General features: G+C 43.0%; 1 protein-coding gene across 6 annotated transcripts; it reads left to right on the forward strand.

Moving 5' to 3' along the window:
• The first annotated feature begins 1,229 nt into the window (after positions 1-1,229).
• ldb1a (LIM domain binding 1a) lies at positions 1,230-21,504 on the forward strand. Of its 6 annotated transcripts, none has more exons than XM_085183657.1 (12): positions 1,230-1,343; positions 5,486-5,586; positions 14,060-14,162; positions 14,451-14,495; positions 14,702-14,777; positions 15,549-15,651; positions 16,262-16,434; positions 16,521-16,643; positions 16,743-16,820; positions 16,956-17,079; positions 17,254-17,402; positions 18,401-21,504. In XM_085183657.1, exons 2-12 carry the CDS (start codon positions 5,559-5,561, stop codon positions 18,623-18,625), a joined length of 1,227 nt encoding a protein of 408 aa, XP_085039783.1. In that variant the 5' UTR covers positions 1,230-1,343; positions 5,486-5,558; the 3' UTR covers positions 18,626-21,504. The 6 variants fall into 6 exon arrangements, with proteins under 6 accessions (XP_085039783.1, XP_085039782.1, XP_085039786.1 ...); XM_085183656.1 differs by lacking the exon at positions 1,230-1,343 and adding an exon at positions 2,621-2,750; XM_085183660.1 differs by lacking the exon at positions 1,230-1,343 and adding an exon at positions 2,621-2,750 and having other exon boundaries at positions 19,289-21,504.
• The last annotated feature ends 814 nt before the right edge of the window (positions 21,505-22,318 follow it).

A 22,318-nucleotide genomic window follows, 5' to 3' on the forward strand; every position in this document is an offset into this window, starting at 1 on the left:
TGACCATCCTTAAAAAGCTGCGGAGTACCTTAGCATTGATGCTGACCCTGTTCAACTGTTTATATGTACCCAATTATCTTATGGCTACCCCCAGGAGGATAATGTGCCAAATTAAAGCTCAAATTACTTTCTTTAACATCCAACTGTGTGATGCTATCAGCAGCACCTTGTAAATCTATGCTGTGAAAAATGAGTAAAGGGGATCCAACCTGGCAAGATGTACCTAACAAAGTGGTAGATGAGTCTATTTAGGGAAAGATTGTTGTTCTTTTGCAGTGGCTGTGGTTAGCATATTTGATATTTGTGTCCATGTAAAAAAAATGTTCACATTAAAACAGCAACATAAGTGCCGTCAAGTCCTGGAAAGCTCTCCCTACTTCCTTGTTTCCACGGTCACTGAAAGTAATTATAGGCTAAAACTGTGGGAGCAAGAAACTGCATTTTAGCCACTGCCAACTGAACTGTTTGAAAAAACCCATATATGTTCAGATCTTTTTATATATGCTTGGAAACTCAACTGGAAACAATGTTCGTTTTAGAAATGTTTGAGAGTCATTTAGATTACCGTGTTGACTTCATGCCATGGGTTCTGTTTTTCAGTGTTAAACCAAACTTCAATTCACATATACTGAATCGTGATTTGTTTCCCCTTGTAAGAGACCACTCAGCTAAAGGACATGCAGACAGAGATACAACCGTCAAAAACCCAAAACAAGAAAAATTGTTATAACCATGCTAACAAACTCAACCTATATACTAGCAGATTAAACCATTTTAAATGCAAAGGTGGAAAATACAGACCAAATGACTAAAATTAAATAAAATAAATCCTGTCAGCCCCAGACTGTGACAGCAGATGGTTCAGTCCATAATGATTTGGCTCTACATTACAACTAGCTCCACCCTCAATCTTGTTCTGCTAAAACTAGGAGGGACTGGAGCAGGAGGCTGGACACTCACACAGGTAATTAAAAAAAAGTGCCTTCTATAAATCAAATGTGTGCGCACATCAGTTAGAATACATTGTAGTGTGTTAAATTGTAATGAAACCAGTTACCCTAATTAACTTAACCAAACTAATTGTTTGCTCTGTAATGGCAGTGGCTGCAAATGAACTCAATATATGAATGATGCTGGAGTGTGAAACCTTAAACCTGTATGTCTGATGTCATGCAAGTGTAAAGATTGGACAAATATTACTAAAGTTGTATTTCATTTGTGTTTCAGATGGCATGTTAATGAAACACTGATCCCTCTAAAACAAAAAAATGCTGACAACCACCAGTGCTCCCCCTCTGTCTGTGCTAAGATTTTCAGAAAACTTGACCTCTTACCCTGACCAGGTATCAGTTTGAAACTCCTACACCATCTCCTTTTTTGAGTTTCGCATCCACAAACATTGGTGTCAGCGTTGTCCGCTGGCCTGCCCGTCAGGGTGACGACGATACTCTATCAGCCTTTTACAGCTGAGGGGAAAACATGGATATCAATTTGAAATTGGGTTTTGATGTTCCTGAGAAAACACACCAAACAAATATGTTTGTGCATGATGTGGAGGGAATTTTCAGCCTTGTTTAAGGTATGCAGTCTCTGACAGTTCTAGTAGTAGTAGTAGTTTGAAGTAGGCCTACTGCTTTTTTTAGTGTTTGAAAAGCTTGCAGTTCATCTCCTTGCTTTTCTTGTCAACATATCTCTGGGTGAGATGGATATTAAAATTTAGACTGTTTTTTTCTACATAAAATTATATGCTAAATAGATGTAGGTATAGACAGAAAAAACAATGTCTGGAAAGAAGTGTTGCATATTTGTTCCTACAGTAATGTCTCTGCGTGCCACATGTTTGTCTTTCAACTTGAACGCCAGGGAATCTGTTTATTTTGCTGATTGTCATCAGCTTCACTTGTTGGCATCACTGCAAAGCTCTGGCCTTATTGCACTTGCAGTGTTTCATATTATCCATGTCTTGACACAAAAGACAACAATTTCATTACTTGATGCTGACAGTTGCCCCCCCCCCCCCCCCCTCTGCATTTAGAGTATAATAAACCTTCTCTGGCCCCAGTTTTCCAAGTTTCCTGAGACACAACAGACCCAAACAGTCTGTTTCTCATTATCTGTCATGTCCAAATGAGTCAGTGCTGCCCACGTTTCCTCTGTGTTTTCCTTCAGTGTGTCAGCGGCTGTATACTGTACATCTGTGGGAGCTGTAGGACTTATGAGCTTGTCTGTGTGTTGGAGAGACAGGGAAAGAAAGGAACACCACTGTGCCCCAGCACACTCCCTAACTGCTACCTACCGCTGCTCTGCCGTTGCCATGGATACAGTGCCCTCTCTCTCTCCCCTCTCTCTGTCTGTCGGTGGGTATGGAGGGATGGGGCTCGAAAGGAGAGGAGAGAAGTGGCTCTGGCTGCTGCCTCTGCGTCATATTCATACTAGTGCAGCTGAGAGCCCCCCACCACCACCACCACCACCATCACCCCCTCCCTCCTCTCATTTCCCCTCTTCCACCGCCTCCCGCCTCCTTCCTTCCTTCCTTCCCTCCCTCCCTCCTTCCTTCCTTCTCATCATCCAATTTGCACACTACTAGACCCCCCCCCCCCCAACCCATTTGTGTCTCCTATCTGCATCTGCTCATCACATTCTTCCTCCCTCACTCTCTCTCTGCTGGCCCAGCTTGGTTTCCTCTGCGTGGCTGGCCTGAGCGGACTTTTTCGCGCGAGTGTGGTAAGAGGAGAAAGAGGAAGACAAAGGTAAGCACCGATATGGAGGACATTTAAGAGTGTTTGTCTGTAGAAGAGAGAGAGAGAGAGAGTGAGACAGTGGAGAAAAGAAAAGCAGGGGGATAGAACACCTGGAACACAAAAGAGTGAGAGGAAGGCGATGGTGGCATCAAGAGCCCTTCAAACATTTTAATAGATATTTATGAAGAATCAAGGTGCTCGGTGGAGTGTTTTTACACTGTGTAAAGACAACACACTAGGATGAGACGCATGCCTCAGTAAGCCAAGCTGGCAGCATGTCTGTGTGCAGGCACTTTGCTGTCTGTCACATAGTGTTATGGAACTGCTGCTGCTGCGTGCTCCCACAGTGGAGAGAAGGAGGCGAACAGAGGGGGGAACTTCATTATTCTCAGAGAGCTTTTTTGTGCAATGTGTTGACAGAGCGGGAATCTCTGCATCTGCACAAGCAGGGAGAGTGAGAGGCAGAGAGGAGAGTGAGAAAGAGGAGGAACAACAGTGCAGTTAGTGCTGAAGCGCTCGGCTTCAAAGCATTATCACTCCTGGAAACAGGAGCCATTTCCAAAAATCCCATTCGCACACCCTCCCTGCTCTTTCTTCCCTCACGCTCTTTATTTCTGTTTGTTTTTCTTGCATTGTTGGGGATGTCTCTGTTGTTCTCTCATATCTTGTGTTGCTCAGAGTCCACAAGTAGCAGGATGTTGTCTTGATGTCAAACCCACTGATCGCGACCATCGAGGTGCACAAAAACACTGAACTGTGATGAAACGGCAGATTGAGATGAGATGACTCCGAAAGACAAACACCGTTGAAACAAAAGACGCCAAAAAAAGTCTGTGTGTGAGAAGGGCAAATGAAAAGAGGAGGGGAGAAGACAAGTAAAGGGAAACGAGGACGCCCGCAGGGTTGTTCATTGTGTCTTGGTCCTAAGAGCAGTGTCTGACACCGTGTATGACATTTAACTGTGATGCCTCTGCCAGTGAGCTGCTGTGTTGGGAATGTGCCCGTCAGCTTTCATTTCTGTGGAGACAGTTGTTTGTCTTGTGTTGGCATATTGGTTGTGAGTGACAGAAAATGGAAAACAGAGGTTTGTTAAATGAGGCTTCAACTCACTTGGGAGTCCTTTGTTAATGCAGGGACAACACGGATATCATAGACCAGTGGTTATGTAGCCCACTATCAACAAACCCCCCCCAGTTCTTCACATAGTCCACACATATGTCATATTTTTAACTAAATTTCAACCCAAACTAGGCAGCACTGTTAAAAAAAAATGCTGTAAAATTGCCAACCTAACCTGTAACCTGGACTGCATGACATACACTATTCTACTGGCTTCTATTTTAGCCATTTATCTACTACTTTAGCTGTTTACTAAGCTTTTTACTTGTGCCTTTTGTAGCGATCAACCACTGATCCATTACTTTTGAGCTAACTGCTATCTATTTTTTTGACTCTTCTGCGCTACTTTGTGTGCACCCTAACTCATTATGCTGCATTAAAAAAAAAACAGTGCAAACTTTTTCCATGGTTTTCCAAATTCTGACTGGTAATGCAGAAATGTCCTCTGGGACACATGCATCTTTGTTTAAAAAAAGTATTCTGCCCGATATTTACTGACGCAGTTATGACCCAGGCTCATTTCCTATCATCTTTAAACCTTTTCACCGTTTCCCATTTAGTCTCAATAATTTGGTGATAATTCACCGCATAGACTTTCACCCATTTGACAGGATGAAGTAGATGAGCAACAAAGACATCTAAATTATGACAGTCGGTTATGTGCTTGTGTGTTTGTGTAGTGATGTGTGAGATTATGAGATTATTGGCTCAGAGAGCAGGCAAGCTTGGGCCAAGAGAAGTTGTGGGATGAAAGGAAAAGCAAACCAGTGAAATGGAGGAGGGAGAGGAAATGAATCACAATCACATCAAGCTGCAGAAAGGTCAAAGTAATATCAACAGAGTGAGGAGATTAAACTGACAGTTCAGTAAGATTAAAAAGCAAAAAAAAAGAAGTAAGGTTTGCTGAACAGACGTTTGCAATGGAGTCAGACTGTTTACACTCGGCTCTTGGTTGTGGGCTTGTGCGCATTTGCGCACGCACGCGCCTCCTGCCTCCCATGGGTCTCCGGTGTCCCTGCGCTCCAGGTGGGCTTTGCATTTTTAATCGATACTGTCTGTAGTGATTAACACCCGCGTTTTCTCTGCAGCAGAAAAACAAAAGGAAAGAGAGGGAGACAGAAAGAGAGATGAAAATCTGTCATACATGAGGCACGGTGTGTGTGTGTGTGTGAGAGTGTGTTTGTGCATGCGTGTTTGTTTGGCGGTAATGACCCTCTGCCTCTGGGCTCCTACTGAGTATGTTTATCTCCCACAGCAGCACCGGGCAAAAATAGACGATGCATCACTGACACGCGCACACACACACACCTTGTGCAGTTTCTCTTTTTCCTCTCCTTTGCTCTAATTGCCTCCCTCCTGCATTCTCCATTTCACACACGCTCCCTTGCTCCAGTCCATATTACTTACTCCAGTCTCACACACTCTTTTCTTCCTATTTCACTCCTTTCTCTATTTTCCCTCCCACTTGTGTTGCAATATGCCTATTAATGATGCAGCTAGAGCACCAGTGCCAACTTCCTGCCTCTGACGGAGAGAGAGAGAGGAGTGTAGTTGTGGTGTACATGCCCTGCTTTGTACCACTCCCTCTTATCTCTCCACCCCTCTGTCTGTGTTGTTTTCCTCAGAGTTGGCCCATGCGAGCAGCGTGTGGACTGAGTGCAGCTGTTTCGTTTAGAGAAGAACCCAACATGTGAGAAGATGTCTGTTGGAGGTTGTGCATGTCCCGGTGAGTGCCTACTCTCTCTTCTTTATCTCTTCCTGTCTCTGATCTCCCTCTTTCCTCCTCCGTCTCTGTGCTCAGTGGTGCTGTCAAAAAGATGACTTATGTAAAAGTGCTGCAAACCCCCCTAGGGCAAACGTCAAGCTATGTGAGTGTGAGTTTGTGTGGGCATGCAGTGTGGCGGTGAATCCATGCTTCACTCGCAGCACATGTCCTAAAACAAGGTTATAGACTGAGGCTACCACACTTTAGGATTGAGTTGTTCAGCAGAGCCTCTCAGTCACGCTAGCCTGCTGTGCGGTTGATCAATGGCTCTTTGAGTTTTACCACATACAGATACTGAGATATCAATAAATACTCCTTTTCTCAGCTTCATCTGACCACTGTAGTTCTGCTTAACGGATATTAGGGCTCTTGTACATCTAGAAGAGTTGTTGGAACTCACTGCTTAGTGTCACATACATTTTAGATTTGTCCCGGGGGTCAGAACTGAATGAGGCAAAAGTACTTTAATTTACTTGCTTCAAAATGGTTCAAAGCTCCCTTGATGGATTTAAACTATTAATGAGGGTACTTAAGACTTAACCAACTTGCCTAGAGTTAAGCTACATTTGGGCTATTGCACAGCTCTTTGTCATTGTGACTTTGCATTTTGCATTCCTGCATGTCTTTCAGAAAATAAGACTTGCCCTCTTGAGCTTTAAAGGTTACCTAAAGTATGGATTATAACCATAGAATTGAGTGTTATTGATATTCAGGATCTACAGTTGGCTCTTGTGCTACTCTATCAGAGCAAGAGGAAGAGCATCTAGTACAGTCTGAGTCTGTCTGCACATGTCAGTCTCTGGCAAGCAAAATGTTTTGGCAGTTTTTATCAAGTACATCTTCTAATCTGTTCTCTTCATGGTGTGTTTGATCCCCTTTTTTTTTTGACTTTGGAGCAATTTCTCTTTAAAAGTATCCCACTGAGAGCAGGCAGGCTACAGAGATGGTTGCCTTGCACACAGTGAAAAGCCTCACGGTGCCAGGGGACGGGCTCTGTGCATCACATTGGAAAAGATATCAGATAGAAATTGAATCGTAGCATCTGCTCGGGGGATTTTGGAGAGGGCAGATTGAATTAGGGTGTCAGTATCATTTTAATGGGGCTGCTCTGATTCATGGGCAATCAGCTATCAAATGGAGTAATATTAGGGCCTCTGCTTGATGTCCTTCTCTTAGATGTATTTGTTTCTGTACTATCTAGCTTCTTCTCTCCCTCCTGTAGCATTTCAGTGACTCTGCCTCCTTCGTTCCCCCTTTTAACAGACCGTACTGTGAAGCAGAAACTTTTAATGACATCCACATGTTTTTGAAGGATGTACGGAGAACACGGTCCACCAGAGTGATCTGCCATGTGCATGCTGTGTACCACCGCTTAAACAGTCACAGACTTACATAGGCTTACACATGCGTGCTTGGAAAAATTTGCAGTGCAGGATGCAAGTACACTCGCTCGTTTGTGCACCATCACGAGGAGCCTGCTAGGACAAGTTTAGGCTGGTAGATCTCACAAATAACCAGAGTCATGTTGATCCAAGCTGGTTTGCTGTTTCTCTCTCTCTCTCTCTCTCTCTCTGTCTCTCTCTCTCTCTCTCTCTCTCTCTGTCTCTCTCTCTCTCTGTCTCTCTCTCCCTCCCTGTGTCTGCATGCTGTAAATCATTATATTTGAAGGCTGGTTTGTTTACATTCTTGTATGTTCCTGAATGGGAGATCCTCCCCATCATTCCTGCATGAATCTACATTGTAAAAACAAGTTGTCTATAGTTCTAACATCATTTTCACATTTATTTGGTCAGAATTGCACAGATGTGTTTTGTTTTTTTCACTAGGCATACTTGCTGTTTATAAGCCAGAATAAAGAACGGCATTCTCACGGCTGTCTAGCTCGGTGACAACCCTGTGACATCCTGCTGTTGTTGTGACTTTGCTGTGAATTAACCTTTTTAAGGCTTTGTTCCTTGCGTGAAGGAGATTCGTCCTAACACAGTGGAGCCAATCACATCCTTTGTTCAGGCTAAATGGTAAAAATAGATTGCCTGTGAGCTGAAGATACCCCCCCCCCCCCATTCTCGCATGCACCCACTCAAGCATGCGCTCCCCTTTGCTCACCACTCTCTCTGTCTCTCACCCATCCCACTCTAACCCCTCCCTCCCATTTCTGCCTTCCTCATCTCACTCTCTCGCCCCTCTTCCTTTCCCTCTTTCACCCTCTCTTCCTCTCCCTTTCAGTCACTCCTTCATCCCTCGCCTACTGCCTTTTGCAGTAAAAGTGGCGTTACCTCATGCAGAAAGTCACGTGGTTCCTGATTGAAGAAAAGTGACTTAAAGCAGAGCCAAGATGGCAGCCAAACAGCTAGGATTTTTTTTTGTGATTACTGTTACACAACAACGTGACTCCTTCAGCTTTATCTCACTGCACTGAAAAGCCTGCCTCGCTTTCTTTTTCTCCTCAATTCTTTTGCTTCTTCTCCTTTCCCCGCCTCTCTCTATTCTACTGAGGCTCTCAGATCTTGTTTGCTAGATCAAAATGGCTGTGTGTGCAGAGGCAGAGAGAAAGAAGGAATGCGTGGGAGACAGACAGAGATGCTGGGGGAGTCGGAGAATTTTTTTTTTTTTGTTGGGGGGGGGGGGGGGGGGGGGGGGGCAGAGTGGAGATGAGCTGTAGTGATGTCACATCTGCTGCAGGCTGACAGGATGGCAAGAGAAAGCTGGCATGTGCCACCCAGCTGAAAACAGGGAGGATAGGGAGACATCGAAATGGGGAGGAAATTATTTTTCTATTGAAGCACACCTGTAATTGTAAAACATGTACAAGCTAGTGAATATGACAGCAGACTGCTGTAAAAACAAAGTATAAGGAGAGCTGAAAACTGTATCTTTGTGCCGCCTATGTGGACTCAACACCAGGAATGGTTTATTAATCCAACCAGATTTGTTTTTTCTCCCCTTTTTTTATTAAATGTGTCATGAATTATTCAACCTGTGCAAAGTACAGTTGGTGTCAAGATGGGATAGAGTGCTGAATGGCAAGCCTTATATTTGATCAGTTTTATGCAAATCAAAACTAATATTGAAACACTGACATTATTGAATGGATTTTTGCTGTAAGTTGTTTCTTCTGCTTCTAATTTTGGGTAAGAAAGTAAGTGATGTTGTGCATTGCTTTAAGTTTACATATTTCATTACAATTAAATGCTGTGTCTTTATACCCTTTTGGGATTTCCATGCTTAGTCTCTAAATAATATCGCAGTCTGTCTTAGTTCTTAAGTTTTAAACAGCTAAAATTTTATTTGGAGAACTTACCACCTCCACGAATTTCATTTCATTCTCAGGGAGACTGTGAAATTTATTTTAAAACCTAAAATTTTAACTCTTTCCAAGGAATTTGTTAATTCAATCTGGCTGCAGGTCCGAGATCTGTGTTGTTGCAAGTGTTCATGACACCGATCTTCAGGTTTTTCTCTCTGTCGTTATCCTTTGCCATATCTTGAACACACAGTTAACTTCCTCTCGGTAAACCACAGCAGCATCCTCTAGGTGACGCCTGTGTTAGGACAGTCTCCTGCCTTGTTGCTATCACTACCAGTCAGGTGTCACAACAGTTTCCCAGACAGGCTTATACTTCCACTGCGCTGTCTAAAAAAGCAGCAACAGGAATTGGAACATCCTCTTCTTCACCAGCTTTCTTCAGATTTCCTCAGTGCTGCTAAAAGCTCTTTTGTCACACGCTTGGTCAAAGTCGTAATGCATTTGAAGGGCCTGGAAAATGTTTTCGAGGTATAATTACATGTGGCTAGTGTGTGATGACCTACTTTGTTTATCAATATCAGTTTTTCCTAGTATATTATTTGCCTAAGCAAGCCAGAACCAATGAATAAATAAAAATGGAAAAACCTTTTTTTACAACAATAAAACAAAGCACAGAAGTCGAGCAAGACAAAGCAGTCTGAATGCAAGACGGCCCAACTGTCTGTGTGTGTGTGTGTGTGTGTGTGTGTGTGTGTGTGTGTGTGTGTGTGTGTGTGTGTACATACATATATACATACATACATATATATACATATACACATATACAAATTTGCTGTTATGGCCAAAATCAAATATTACTGTAAACTCCAGGACAGTAAATTCATTCTACTTTGAAGCATGAGATACATTTTTTTTCTTTTATCAGCATCTGCCAGCAGAGGGAGATGCTGTCCTTTCACACCTCTGTGCAAGTCCATCAAAACTGACTTGCACAAGGAGTTGATATACCAGCCAGCTATGGTTCTGTTCAACAAGCGATCTTAAAGTTGGGCTTGTGTTATAACTAACAGTTTAGACCACAGGTGGTGCATCCTTCTCTGAAAACTGCGTACAGCAGTGCCTGCTTTTTTTTTTTTTTGCATACAGTTTTACATATCTCTGCTCTATATCTAACATAGGGTTTGTGCGCTGAGAGACGCTGGTGTGGGTCAGATGTGTTTACTGTACATCTCAAAAAGCATAGCTTCACTTCCCTAGGCTGCACTCCCGGCTTGTGGAAATTCTAACTGACTGGCAGCTCAAGTGAAAGCCTCAACAAATGAGCTTAAAATGCACTTTGAGACCACAAATGGTTCTCTAGGCCTCAAATATATTGCTTGTAAACATTAGAGTGGTTATTGATTAAAAGTGAGGCTGCAGATTAGCCTACGCGAACTGAGGCTATGACGGGCACAGAGCTGTGGTTGAAAAGATTTGAGTCATCAGCCGCGTCAATCACTTTTAATAGGCCTTTACAAAGCTACAATTAAAAGCGCTATGTCGGTAGCTAGTCATAACTGATTTAATGGTATAAATAGGATGTTTGATTCACACTCCATGAAAAGAATAAAGGTTAAGGGTTTTTAAGATTGTGCAGGACTTGGATGACCACTAGTTTAAATGGGTCCAGCACTGCTAACACAGTGTTACTTTTACAGCATACTCTAAAAGGACTACTCATTCTTCATGAGTGATCATTATGACTGATTGACTGTTTCAGTGCCCTCACACAGAGCTTTCATAAATGGACGGACACTCTGCGTGGGAGGTTGAGAAGAAATCATCTCAGACACTGCAGTTTCACGGGACATAATCCTGTCACTTTGATCCACAGTTAAAGTAGGAAAAAGACGTATTTTATTGCAGCCATATCTGATCATGAAATCTGAGATTCAGCTTTTACTGAGCAGTAATGAAGTCTATGTAACTTTTTAGATTAAAAATGCTTGAATGAGGTAAAAAAAAAAGTGCAGACATAATGATGCATTTTTTTTTTCTTTTTGCAACACGTGGTTACTTGGTCAAGTCTTAAGATATTTAATTATCTAGCACTGCAGTTAGGGAGCAATGTGGTGTGTTTTAAAAATCGGCCTGTTCACACACAATTTTAACAAAGTGAAGTGCAAGATAGTTAAATATCTGAAATATGTCACATGTAATACTTGGACAAAAAGATAGACTTGCAAGTGAGCTACATGTTTCAGTGTATTTCACTTGTGTGGCATCTTATTACAATGCTATTATAGACTATGACACTTTATGACTTGTAATAAATACAGTAGGCAAAGTGCAGATGGATATTTGATTGCATCAATGAAAGAAGAAAAAAGAGCTACCTTACCGTCCTAAACTCTGCTGACCCAAATATTATTCATACCCACTATACTTCAGCGCAGGGCTGGCACAGAAACGGCATGGCCCACAATGCTGTCAGACTGTGGAATAAGATTAAGTGAGACGGTTGTTCCTCGCAATGGGGACCCACCTTGTACTACACTGGGGGCCAATGGTCTACTGATGGGTCCCAGTCAGGACAAATTGGGGGCCCCAATTTGTCTTGACTGGGGCCTGAGATTTTTGTCCCGGTCTGTGTGTAGGGATGGGCGGAGGAGCCTGGAGGAAGGCGGGGCCTTTGTTTGTTCGTGTCTCGGCTGGCAGGAACAAAGGGTCCGGTAGTAGTAGAACACAGTCCTCCAGACAAATGACATTTAAAACATATAAACAGGAATTGCAAATTTACCAGAAGCGGGGAAGTAGCGGGAGTGTTTCAGTTTCCGTCGTCTGCTGTTTGGTTTAGGACCACAGGAGTACATTATCAGCGGCGGAGAATTCACCATCCAGCCGCTCCGGCTAGCAGCAAGGCTAGCTGGCTAGAAACACCGACCCGAGGTGTTGAGCAGCACCGCGTTTAGGTGGACGTTTCTCTGCAGGTAACTCAGTCAAACTGCTATACCAGGTTAGCAGCATCACAGGTTCACAATATCCGCTGAAATTGATCGTAAACAGACACGGGGGGATAGGGAGCGGAGGGCGGTGATATTTAGCAAGTGGGTTAATAGCTTAGCAATGGCATCCGTTTTCTGCAAACGGTTAATGTTAATGAACGCGGCCCTGTGGTTCAGTTTACGCCTGGCCCGTGCTGTTAAAGTGGATGCTCGCGCATTTTATACTGTATTCTGCTCATGCATGTAAATACACGGAGCAATGAGGTGACACCAGAGAGCTGTGCAAATACGTTAGGAGTCTTGCACATAGCTTTGGATGTTTTATTGGCTGATGGCCATCCTCTGGATGCAGCTCTATTGTTTGCATTAAGCAGTTTGGGCGGACTGAACTGCATCAAAGTCCAGTTAAGTTAACCTTTTGTTAGCGTAGTGAAATGCATCGTGATATCTCACCTTGTTAAAGTTTACTCTGTTCAAGGATGCTTAAGGACTGTAGTCATTTGTCAGTACGTGACATCCTTTAACCTCAGGTGCCTCTGAGCCTGTCTTTTCGTGTTAGTAGTTGTTTACATGCATAAGGATCTAGTGATCTGCAGGGTTTTGTAGATGGGTTTAGTACTGCTGACTGAACCTCATATTTGTGTGTGTATGTATGTTAGAGGTGAGAATCCTCCATGTGTCAACCCTTTTTTTTTCAGGGCCTTTGTTTTAAAATATCTTTGCATAATTTGATTGTAGCTTCACTGTAGCTGTTTCTGTTTTCACATTAAGGGTTGTGATTGAAGAAAGGTTGTTTGTGTTTTCACAATAGAGATGTGATTTGTTACACTGGACATTATGTTTTGCACAAAGCTGTGGGATCAGCATCAAAATGAACAAAGGCTTATCATATGGGCCTGAATGCAGTCTGGGACTAATGGCTAGACTTGCTGGGGGTGGGTGTATAGGTCAGAGGTAATGTGTAGGGAACCATTGTTGGGTGGCCTTGAGCAAGATCAGCCTCATACTAATAGGGAGGAGAAGATGACCTACCATGACTCTTGGGGGAAGAAAAGGGTGAAAGTAAATGGAGGAGGAGTTGTAGTAGTTTGCGGTGAAGGAGGACAATTAATGCTTTTCTCTCTCTGTTTGAACCTAACAATCACCATTTGAGAATTGGTGCACATGTAGATAACTTGATCAGTTCACAGAAAGTGGCAAAAATCTTACATTTACACCCTCTATGGTTTTGGTTTACATTAGCATGCATGGCGCTGGGAGTAGACGTTTCTCCCCCTGCTGGTTTTAATTAAGTACAGCCCCCTCTTTCCTATGCCAAGCAGACAGTGACCAACCGTTGTGCATAAATTGTAGGTCAAATTAACATTATGCAGGTGCCTGTTGGGAATACCACATTTACAGGCAGTGCAAGCATTGTTAAACAACTGGATAAAAATGGGTTTTGCTGTTATTTAAATGTTGCTAATACCTGCCTATCAAAACATACTTTAAATTCCTCATGTTGGTGCCCCACTTCTGTGTCTGCTTCAAAGGGTAGGGGAACTGGAGAGTTGCTGTGACTGGCCAGTCTGACTCAGATTTCTAGGGGTTGTTTTCCTACAACCTTGGTATAAAATATCTTTTGAGACCCTAAAACTTGAAGCAGCTGTTTGCGTGGAGCCTTCTTGAGTAGATGTTTTCTCAGCATTGCCAGATTGTTTGAGCATGACTGTTATCTGGGCAGCCTGTGTGTGTGTGTGTGTGTGTGTGGGGGGGGGGGTATAGAAGAGGCAGCAAGAGGGGGAGACTAGCACACAGTGTAGAGAAGCATGGTTTTAGGTTCACATACGGCTGTATGATGAGAGGAGGGTCGCCAGTAATGGTACAGGTGCCACAAAAATACAAAAAATATGCCAGTGGATCTGGTTTCCACTCATTTTGCAGATTGTGTTTTCAGATGTCTACAGGTTAATAAATATACCCCCCTCCCCAAAACAATCATTTGTTTTCTTGTCCATTTAGCAGATTGAAGGTGCATTAGATGATGAGAGCAGCAGGAAATTGTTATGGCAGTGGGCTTTTATTTGAACAAGTCTGAACAAAATCATCCAACATTAGATTACTGAGATGTTGCTGCGATTTGAATGAGCTAAATCCAAAGTAATCTAAATCTCCTTTAATTCTCTGCCCCCCTCCGCCTCCTCTGCTCCGGGGTTGTGTGCAGGCTGTTCGTCAAAGTCATTCAAGCTGTACTCTCCTAAGGAGCCCCCCAACGGCGGCAGCTTTCCCCCCTTCCACCCAGGCGCTATGCTGGACAGAGATGTGGGGTAGGTCTGAGCTGAGCTCTCAAGGGAAATTTGTGAATTCATTCAGCCAGTAAATTATGCCATTTGTTACCCTCTTGATGTCTTATCTTTTGACTTCTTGCAGGCTTCTTGTTTTTATTATAAAATCAGTTTTCTTGATGTTTACTTAAGAATATAAGAAATCTGTTTTTAGATTTATTTATTTAATTTTAATGATATGGAGAGGTTATGAAATGCAATCTGTTTGCAGAATGTTATTAAAGGCATACGTGCTTGGTGGAGATTATCAATATCTTTTTTTTGTCCTAGGCCTACACCCATGTACCCCCCCTCATACATGGAGCCTGGAATGGGGTGAGCACATTGATGCTTAAATAATTAACGTCATTTGATCCTGTTTTAGGTCAGAAGTCCTTTATATAGCATATACTGTTCAAAAATTTATGCTGCATTTAGTTTGAAGCTGCTCTTGGATTATTGCTTTTGTTTGCACTACGGGTGTAAGTGCACTGAAGCAGCCCCGACTGCAGGGTGTTAAATATCCCCATTTTCTGTTTCAGGAGACCCACACCGTATGGGAACCAGACAGACTACCGGATATATGAGCTGAACAAAAGATTACAGAACTGGACAGAGGTGAGAATCGTTTTGTATTTCACACAGTGTAGTAGCAACCCAACACCAACTGTTTCACAAAAACACAGAGTCTGTCTTTTATTTCCAAGCAGGAAATGTAATAAAGTCCTCGTAGAACTACATTTTGTAGATCCTGTAAACTACTTACTGTTGCCCTATTTTTAGATTTCCCTCCCAACAGCTGTTGATGTGTAGGTAACCATGTTGGGGATTATGCGAGAAAATCAAGTCAGAACTCAGACTTGAGTTACATCCAGACTCTAATAGGATTATCTGATAAACCTGGCTAAAACATAATTGGAGTGCCAACTGTTTCTATGCCTAAACGGGCAAAAGAGTAGCCATTATGTGTTGTTACTTTGTGAGGCTGTTTGCACACTACAGGAAATGCTTGCATGCTAATCTACAGCTGGAAGAACTACTGGAATTGAGTTTTACTTTCAGGAAAGTGAATTGTTGAGTTTGGTTGCTTATCCATTTATCTCTAAGAAAATGCTTAAAGCTGCTGAATGACTATCATCTGAGGTGTTACAGGGTGAGATTCAGGTACACCATGGACAGGTCGCCAATCGCAGGGCTTATTGCGTGCGTTTCATTCTGTTGTCCTCAGGAGTAGAAAGGTTATAGGAGAGGTGTGGGTATATGAATTTCCAGTTCTTGTTTTTTGCAAATGGCATCTGTTCTTCCTTTTGAACATGACATATTTTAACATAACTCACTGCACATTTTGAGGAATCAAAAACTGAAAACTGTTTTTTCTTCTGCTCTTAGGACTGTGACAATCTCTGGTGGGATGCCTTCACCACAGAGTTTTTTGAAGATGATGCTATGCTCACGATCACCTTCTGTCTGGAAGATGGTCCAAAACGATACAGTAAGAAATATGTTTTCAAAGAAATGATAGCTGCTTGTCATTAAATATGTTTTATGTTAACACCCTACAATAATAAAGAGAAAACCTAAACAATCAGATGACCTGCTTATGAGCAAGCACTTAGCAACAGTGGGAATGAGAGACAGGACGAAAGACACACTGTGGAAAAGAACCAGAGATTAATAATAACTAATGATTAAATGCAGAGTGGTTTATAAACACAGAGTGAAAAGAAGTAAGTGAAGAGGAAACACTTGCTGCATTATGGCAAGGCCCCAGCAGCCCAGAGCTATTGCAGCATAACTAAATAGGATTGAGGATCACCTGATCCAGCTCCAAATATAAGCTTTATCAAAAAGTAAGGTTTTTAAGCCTAATCTTAAAAGTAGAGGGTGTCTCCTGAATCCAAACTGGGAGCTGGTTCCACAGAAGAGGGGCCTGAAAGCTGAAGGCTATGCCTCCCATGCTACTTTTAAATGTCCTGCTGTCTAAGAGAAGAGTGGTCTGTTGGGGTTGTACCATATTATAAGGTTTTTTAAATCAGATGAGGGCTTTTTTTTAAATGTCCTGTCAGCTTTAAGCTTTTAACTTTGGCACATTTTGTCTGCAGCCATCGGCAGAACGTTGATTCCCCGGTACTTCAGAAGTATCTTTGAGGGGGGCGCCACTGAGCTCTTCTATGTTTTGAAGCATCCAAAGGAGTCGTTCCATAGTAACTTTGTGTCTCTCGATTGTGACCAGTGCACCATGGTGACTCAGAACGGCAAACCTATGTTTACACAGGTAATGCCAGTGTGGATAATAGACGCACAATTGTCTCTGAACCTTTTGTTGAGATGGTAACCCATGATCTCTGCTGTTTGATTGAGATTTGTGTTGAGGGCCGCCTGTACCTAGAGTTTATGTTTGACGACATGATGAGGATCAAGACGTGGCACTTCAGCATCAGACAACACAGAGAGGTCCTACCGAGGAGCATTTTGGCTATGCATGTGAGTTGTCGTGTAAACAAGCCCCTCTTTAATACTCAGAGTCACGTACCGTGTGTGCAATTAGTCATTACTTGTTTTGTTTTTTTCCCTATCCTCCAGGATCCCCAGATGCTTGATCAGCTGGCTAAAAATATCACCAGATGTGGGCTGTCCAACTCCACGCTCAACTACCTCCGTGTAAGCAAATTTCCTTCTTGATCTTGTTCTTTTTTTTTTTTTTTTTTTTTTTTGGTAACATATTGGTGAATTATCTGTGTTTGTAACAATCTAACATCTATCATTCAACTTTGGCCTCTCTCATCTTCCCTTAAGCTATGTGTGATATTGGAACCCATGCAAGAATTGATGTCTAGGCATAAAACCTATAGTTTGAGCCCCAGAGACTGCCTGAAGACCTGCCTCTTCCAAAAGTGGCAAAGAATGGTAGCGCCTCCAGGTAACGCGTTTGAAATAGCCAGTGGCATTTATGATAGTTGCCTTTTAAATTTAAGCTTTGAAACACCCATACTAAAATCCAGCAGCTGCTGCGTGATAGTTTCTTATCTGTAAATGACCTAGAAACTAGTGATTTATAGAGATTTATGTGAAACATGTCTTTCTGTGCTTGTAGCTGAGCCTGCCAGACAAGCTCCAAACAAGCGGCGGAAAAGGAAGGTGTCCGGCGGGAGCACCGTGAGCTCTGGCGGAGGCAGCAATAACAACAGCAACAGTAAAAAGAAGAGTCCAGCCAACAGCTTTTCACTCTCCAGCCAGGTACCTGTAAGCATTACATCTACTTGACTTCTGTCTGCACCTCCAAACTTCAGCTGAGCAAGGCCTGGGGAAAAAAGGGTGGAAGGGTTGGAAAGAAGGGCAGAGGGGTCAGAAAATTTGTTGTATGCGTATATTGGGTGGGAGCTGGGGTTGCTAGCGTGTTTAGTTGTAGTACCAGGTTTGGGTGGAGGTAGGTCAGGGAGGCATTTGGACTCAGTTTGGTGGGATTAGGTTTTTGTGTGTGCGTGTGTGTGTGGTTTTGTTTTTTGTAATTCTACAGAGGATGAATAGATTTAGGCTTTAGACCCCCTCATGTGATCCAGTGATGGGCAGTCCCTGGTCCTCTAGGGCCACAGGTTAAATGGTTTATCATATAGAGGAGGTACAACTGACCTCCGTCTCTGCTTAATACATTTTGGGTCTGTGGGGTAGGGTTAACCTTGCTCTGATTTCCAGTGGGATAGTTAGGCTTTCACTCTAAATCTGCTGTGTTATCCCGGTCTTGGAGTTACCACTGAGTCTATCAGAGCACGTGATTTCACACAGCACTGCTTGTTTGACTGAGCGAACGAGACCCGAGGTGGAATGAAAACCCCCGTGATGCAGCACTCAAGGATCAGGGATGCCCACTTCTGGCCAGTAGGAAAGGCTTCTCGACCCTGGTTCTCGGGACAGGGAGTCAGGGCCACATGGACTACTTAAATGTCTGAGTAGATGACCTGAACACACATTGTCCAGTTGTGATTTGGTTCAGAATAAGAGGACACTAAAATAGAAAGCTTTTAATACTTGGGTTCTCTTGATTTCCAGTATAATGACGTTCATAAAACAAATAAATGTAATGCTGGAATTGAGCCCAGTCAGATTGCACCTAAAGCCAAAACCAAAACGAAATGAACAACTACAGAGTTGAGTTCAGGGTTAGTGACCCATGCGTGCAGTCATTCCGCGCACCCCCCTGTATTATGGGGATAATTTGTACCGGCCCTTGCTGTCCCCTTTAGGATGTGATGATGGTGGGCGAGCCCACTCTGATGGGAGGGGAGTTTGGTGACGAGGACGAGCGTCTGATCACGCGGCTGGAGAACACGCAGTACGATGGGGCGAATGGCCTGGAGGATGAGGACAGTTTCAACAGCTCACCTGCACTGGGGGCACACTCGCCCTGGAACAACAAGGCACCCTCCAGTCAGGAGAGCAAGAATGACAACTCCCAGTCGTCCCAGTAGACGAAGGGGGTCCCAACTCGTTTTGTTTTTGTATTTTTTTTTCTCCCCCCCAAAAAAAACCTTACTGGGATCCACCTGAGCCAACATGCTAGCAAGAGGGGTCAGGGAGGGCGGCTTCGAGCACTTATGTTGAGTTAATTTTTATTTGTTGTGTTCTTTCATGATAAAAGGAGAGTGGGTGGTGAAATAGATGGACCAATCGAGCTTATTGCCGTCACACAAAGGCCAGTTCAGCCACTCTACCTCCCTCACATGATCATTGGTGCTCAGCCTTGGCCCTAGTCTGCCCGGCTACAACCAGTCCTCTTAGTGGTGTGGTGAGTCTGGCGGGCTGGCAGTGTGCGTGCATGTGTGTTTACCCCCCCCACCTCCCACGTCCCGCAATCATTGCTCACCACAATGTTTGAGCCAGAGTTGGCGTGTCCGGTTGTCCGAGTGCTCGCAGCGGCGCCAATGTCAGCGGGTTCTTGTTCCAACCTCGGGTCTCTCAGGCGTGCGTTCCCGTCAGCCTCGCACGTCGCTGTTTCTGTTGTGCTCATGTCACAGGGAAGGAATGCTTAGCTTTTATTTGACATGTTTTTGCAGGCTGCAGAAAACTGTGTGCACTCTTAGTATCAAAATTCAACGTTCGGTTTTTAAAAACTCAATTATTTGTTTTTGTAGGACCTGGTTGGAACAAAAACCTGTACAGTGCCGGAGCTTGAGGACCGGAGTTGAGAACCACTACGCTAAATCTTAAACACACACAAACACTGACAGACACACACCCATACACATACACACACATGCAAACACGCACACACTCACACCAGTGCGCACACACTAACACAGTCACCTTACACCTTCAGCATAAAACGTTGAGGTACTGGAGAAAGGTGGTATGCAGCGTGTCTGGACCAGAGCACCAGGCGCTAACAGAAGTGTGTTTTTATTTTCTATGTTTTAGACTTGTTTTGAGTTTGTTTTGTTTTTCAATTTTTTTGTAAACAATTTCTAAAAATAAACAGACAAGCAAGCCAACAAAAAACACCCCAGAATATTCTTTGCACTGTTTTCCACTATTAACGGCAATCTATTTTTCTTATGAATTGACGGTGTATTTTTTTCCTTTTCTATTATTGCTAATGTAAGAATTGTAAACATCTGAAACCTGCAGTATATTAATGTAGAAATATTGCTGTTAGATCATTCTTATTGTGATGGTAAATAACTTTCATGTAAGTCTATCCTTGATATGTCATCCATGTGTCTCAGACATCCAGCTGTCATCTGGCCCATTGGCTTCAGTGCTAAACAGGCTGGGGACAACAGGGCCAGTGCTTAACTATCTGATGCGAGTTCAGAGTAGCACACTGGAAACCAGTTTCCCCAGGTAAATTTCCATCGAGCACCTGGTTCACATCTGTTGTCTTATCATCGCAGAACTGTTTGCTTTGTCTTCAGATCTCTATATTGGGGTGAGGGTCCTCTATTCAAAGAATATAATGATAGAAATCAAATTTGCTACTCAAATATTTTAAAAACAACTTTTGATGGGGTTGTAAAATAAAAAATAAGACTTTTGTATTAACTTAAGCTTCCCAGAAATGTTTTTAAGTACAATTAAGAAAGCTGCAGACCAAGGAGCTACATGTAAAGATTCTTATACTGTTTAAACGGCGCTGTTTTATGTTATATAATGAATCATTTGTTGGCTTTACTCCTCATGTTTGTGTCTGTGCTTGTATATTTTTAGGTAGTAATTTCTGTAAAAGTTATTCTATGTATTCCTCCCTAGAACTATGAGATACTCAATCTAATGTAAAGAGATGAAAAACCTCTTAAGTTTTTTTTTTTTTTTAAACGTGATTTTTAATGGTACAATCACTGACTTAAAAAACGATTTTTGCCCGCATTTTAGGAAACTGTATTTATTTTTCTATGTACTGATGTTCTGTTTAGGTTAAACCCACCTGTACAATATTCATGATGATATATGGAGGAATTTGTGGGGCTGCTGAGTCAGTTAATGCCAACGGAAGGTCATTCTGTTGTGTTTCTTACGGAGATGCAGTTTGCACATCGTTCTGTTGGCTCAGTATTATCGAGGAGGAATTTAAATGCCATCGAGGGTGTGGAAGCGTCAGGTGTATTTGAAAACCAGTAAATGGCAACGGTGACAGAAAGTGTTGACCTCCAAGTCATCCAGTTGTATGCCTCAAGTTCTTTAGATGCTGGAAATGTGCCACAATGGTGCAACCTTTATTGAAATTTAATAGGATTGACCAAAACCTTTTAATTATAATACTTATGGTCTTGTTTTTAGGCTATTTGATGTCTGTTTTTCAGAGTTTAACATAAAAGGAAGGTTGACCACTGACATTGGATCTTACCCTTGGGGAAGTCGGTCTTAAAGCTGTGGTGTCAGGGTTAGCAGAGAAATAGGGAAACAGTTGCCTGACAGCATCACCAGCTAACAGCTGTTGCATGGTAATTTGTAGACTGTCCAGCAGGGGTCTCACAGAGCACATGAGTGCGCAGCCTGCCAGAAATTCCTCCATCGTTTTTGGCTGAAAAGCCATCTGTAAATCTACACTAGGCTGCAGGCTATTGTGTTGAAATCCTTATTCATTGTCTCCAGCACCCCTAGTCTACTTTTGTGGTGTTTCAGTTCAGCAGGCAGACACAGAATTGAATCTAGGAGCAACTTATCAACACCCTGTGTTTTCTGTTTGGGAAATATAAGGGTGTATGAGACAGAGATGAAATGGCAATGCACCCATAGCTGGCTCCTGTAGCACCTCATCATGGGGGTGGTTTTATATCTATATTTTTTTGCCAGGTTTCTGTCATTGATAATTCATGTATGGTATCAATAAAGATGAATTTTCACGGAAAAATGTGGTTGTCTTTATTGCTGGCGATAGAGGAAGCTCTTTGGCGTTTTGTCACACATAGGTGACCGCACCCACAGCAAATCATCTGCAGCCATCTTATCTCACCGTGTCCCTTACATGCTCCCCGTCTGTCACACCAGCTCTGCATATCTGCCATAAATGTTCTCTGTGGTCTTCCCCTTTTTCCCCCTCAGTTGCAGTTCTAGTGTCAACATACTTTTTTCCAATATCCACATCCCTGCAAGTCCAGTTAACTGAGACCAGCTGAGAAATTTCGAGGCATGCACACATACATATCTAAGTGAACTTATCTGTGTATGTACACAAAAATGAGCCTTGAGCTGGTTCTTCAAGGATTATGTAGATTTGCCTACATAAGCCTTGCCTCTGTTTGTCTCCAAACCACGTGACCTGATCTTGCTTTCTTCAACTTTGCCATCTCCAGCTCATCCTCCTGTCTTGTTAGTGTCACTTTTGCTGCTATCCTCCTTTCACAAATCAACACAAACCCTCCATGGCTTTGGATGGGTGACCCCAGGTATTTAAACTCATCTGCTTTCACTACCTGTGCTCATTTCTTCATCGTTACACCTTTCTCCTTCTAATTCACACCCATGTGTTCAATCTTGCTTCTTCTTAGTCATTCCTCTTCTCTCAGGAACTACTACTCTCCCTCTGGAGACTTCTGCCTGACCTCATCTGTCAGCGTGTCCATCACCATCGCAAACAAGAAGTGGCTCAGAGCTGATTCCAGATGTAATCCTTGCCCCACCTCGAGCCCGTCTGTCACTCCTACCATACACCTCACCACTAACTC

Source organism: Neolamprologus multifasciatus, chromosome 13 (assembly GCF_963576455.1).
Source record: "Neolamprologus multifasciatus chromosome 13, fNeoMul1.2, whole genome shotgun sequence".
Taxonomy (NCBI): Eukaryota; Metazoa; Chordata; class Actinopteri; order Cichliformes; family Cichlidae; genus Neolamprologus; species Neolamprologus multifasciatus.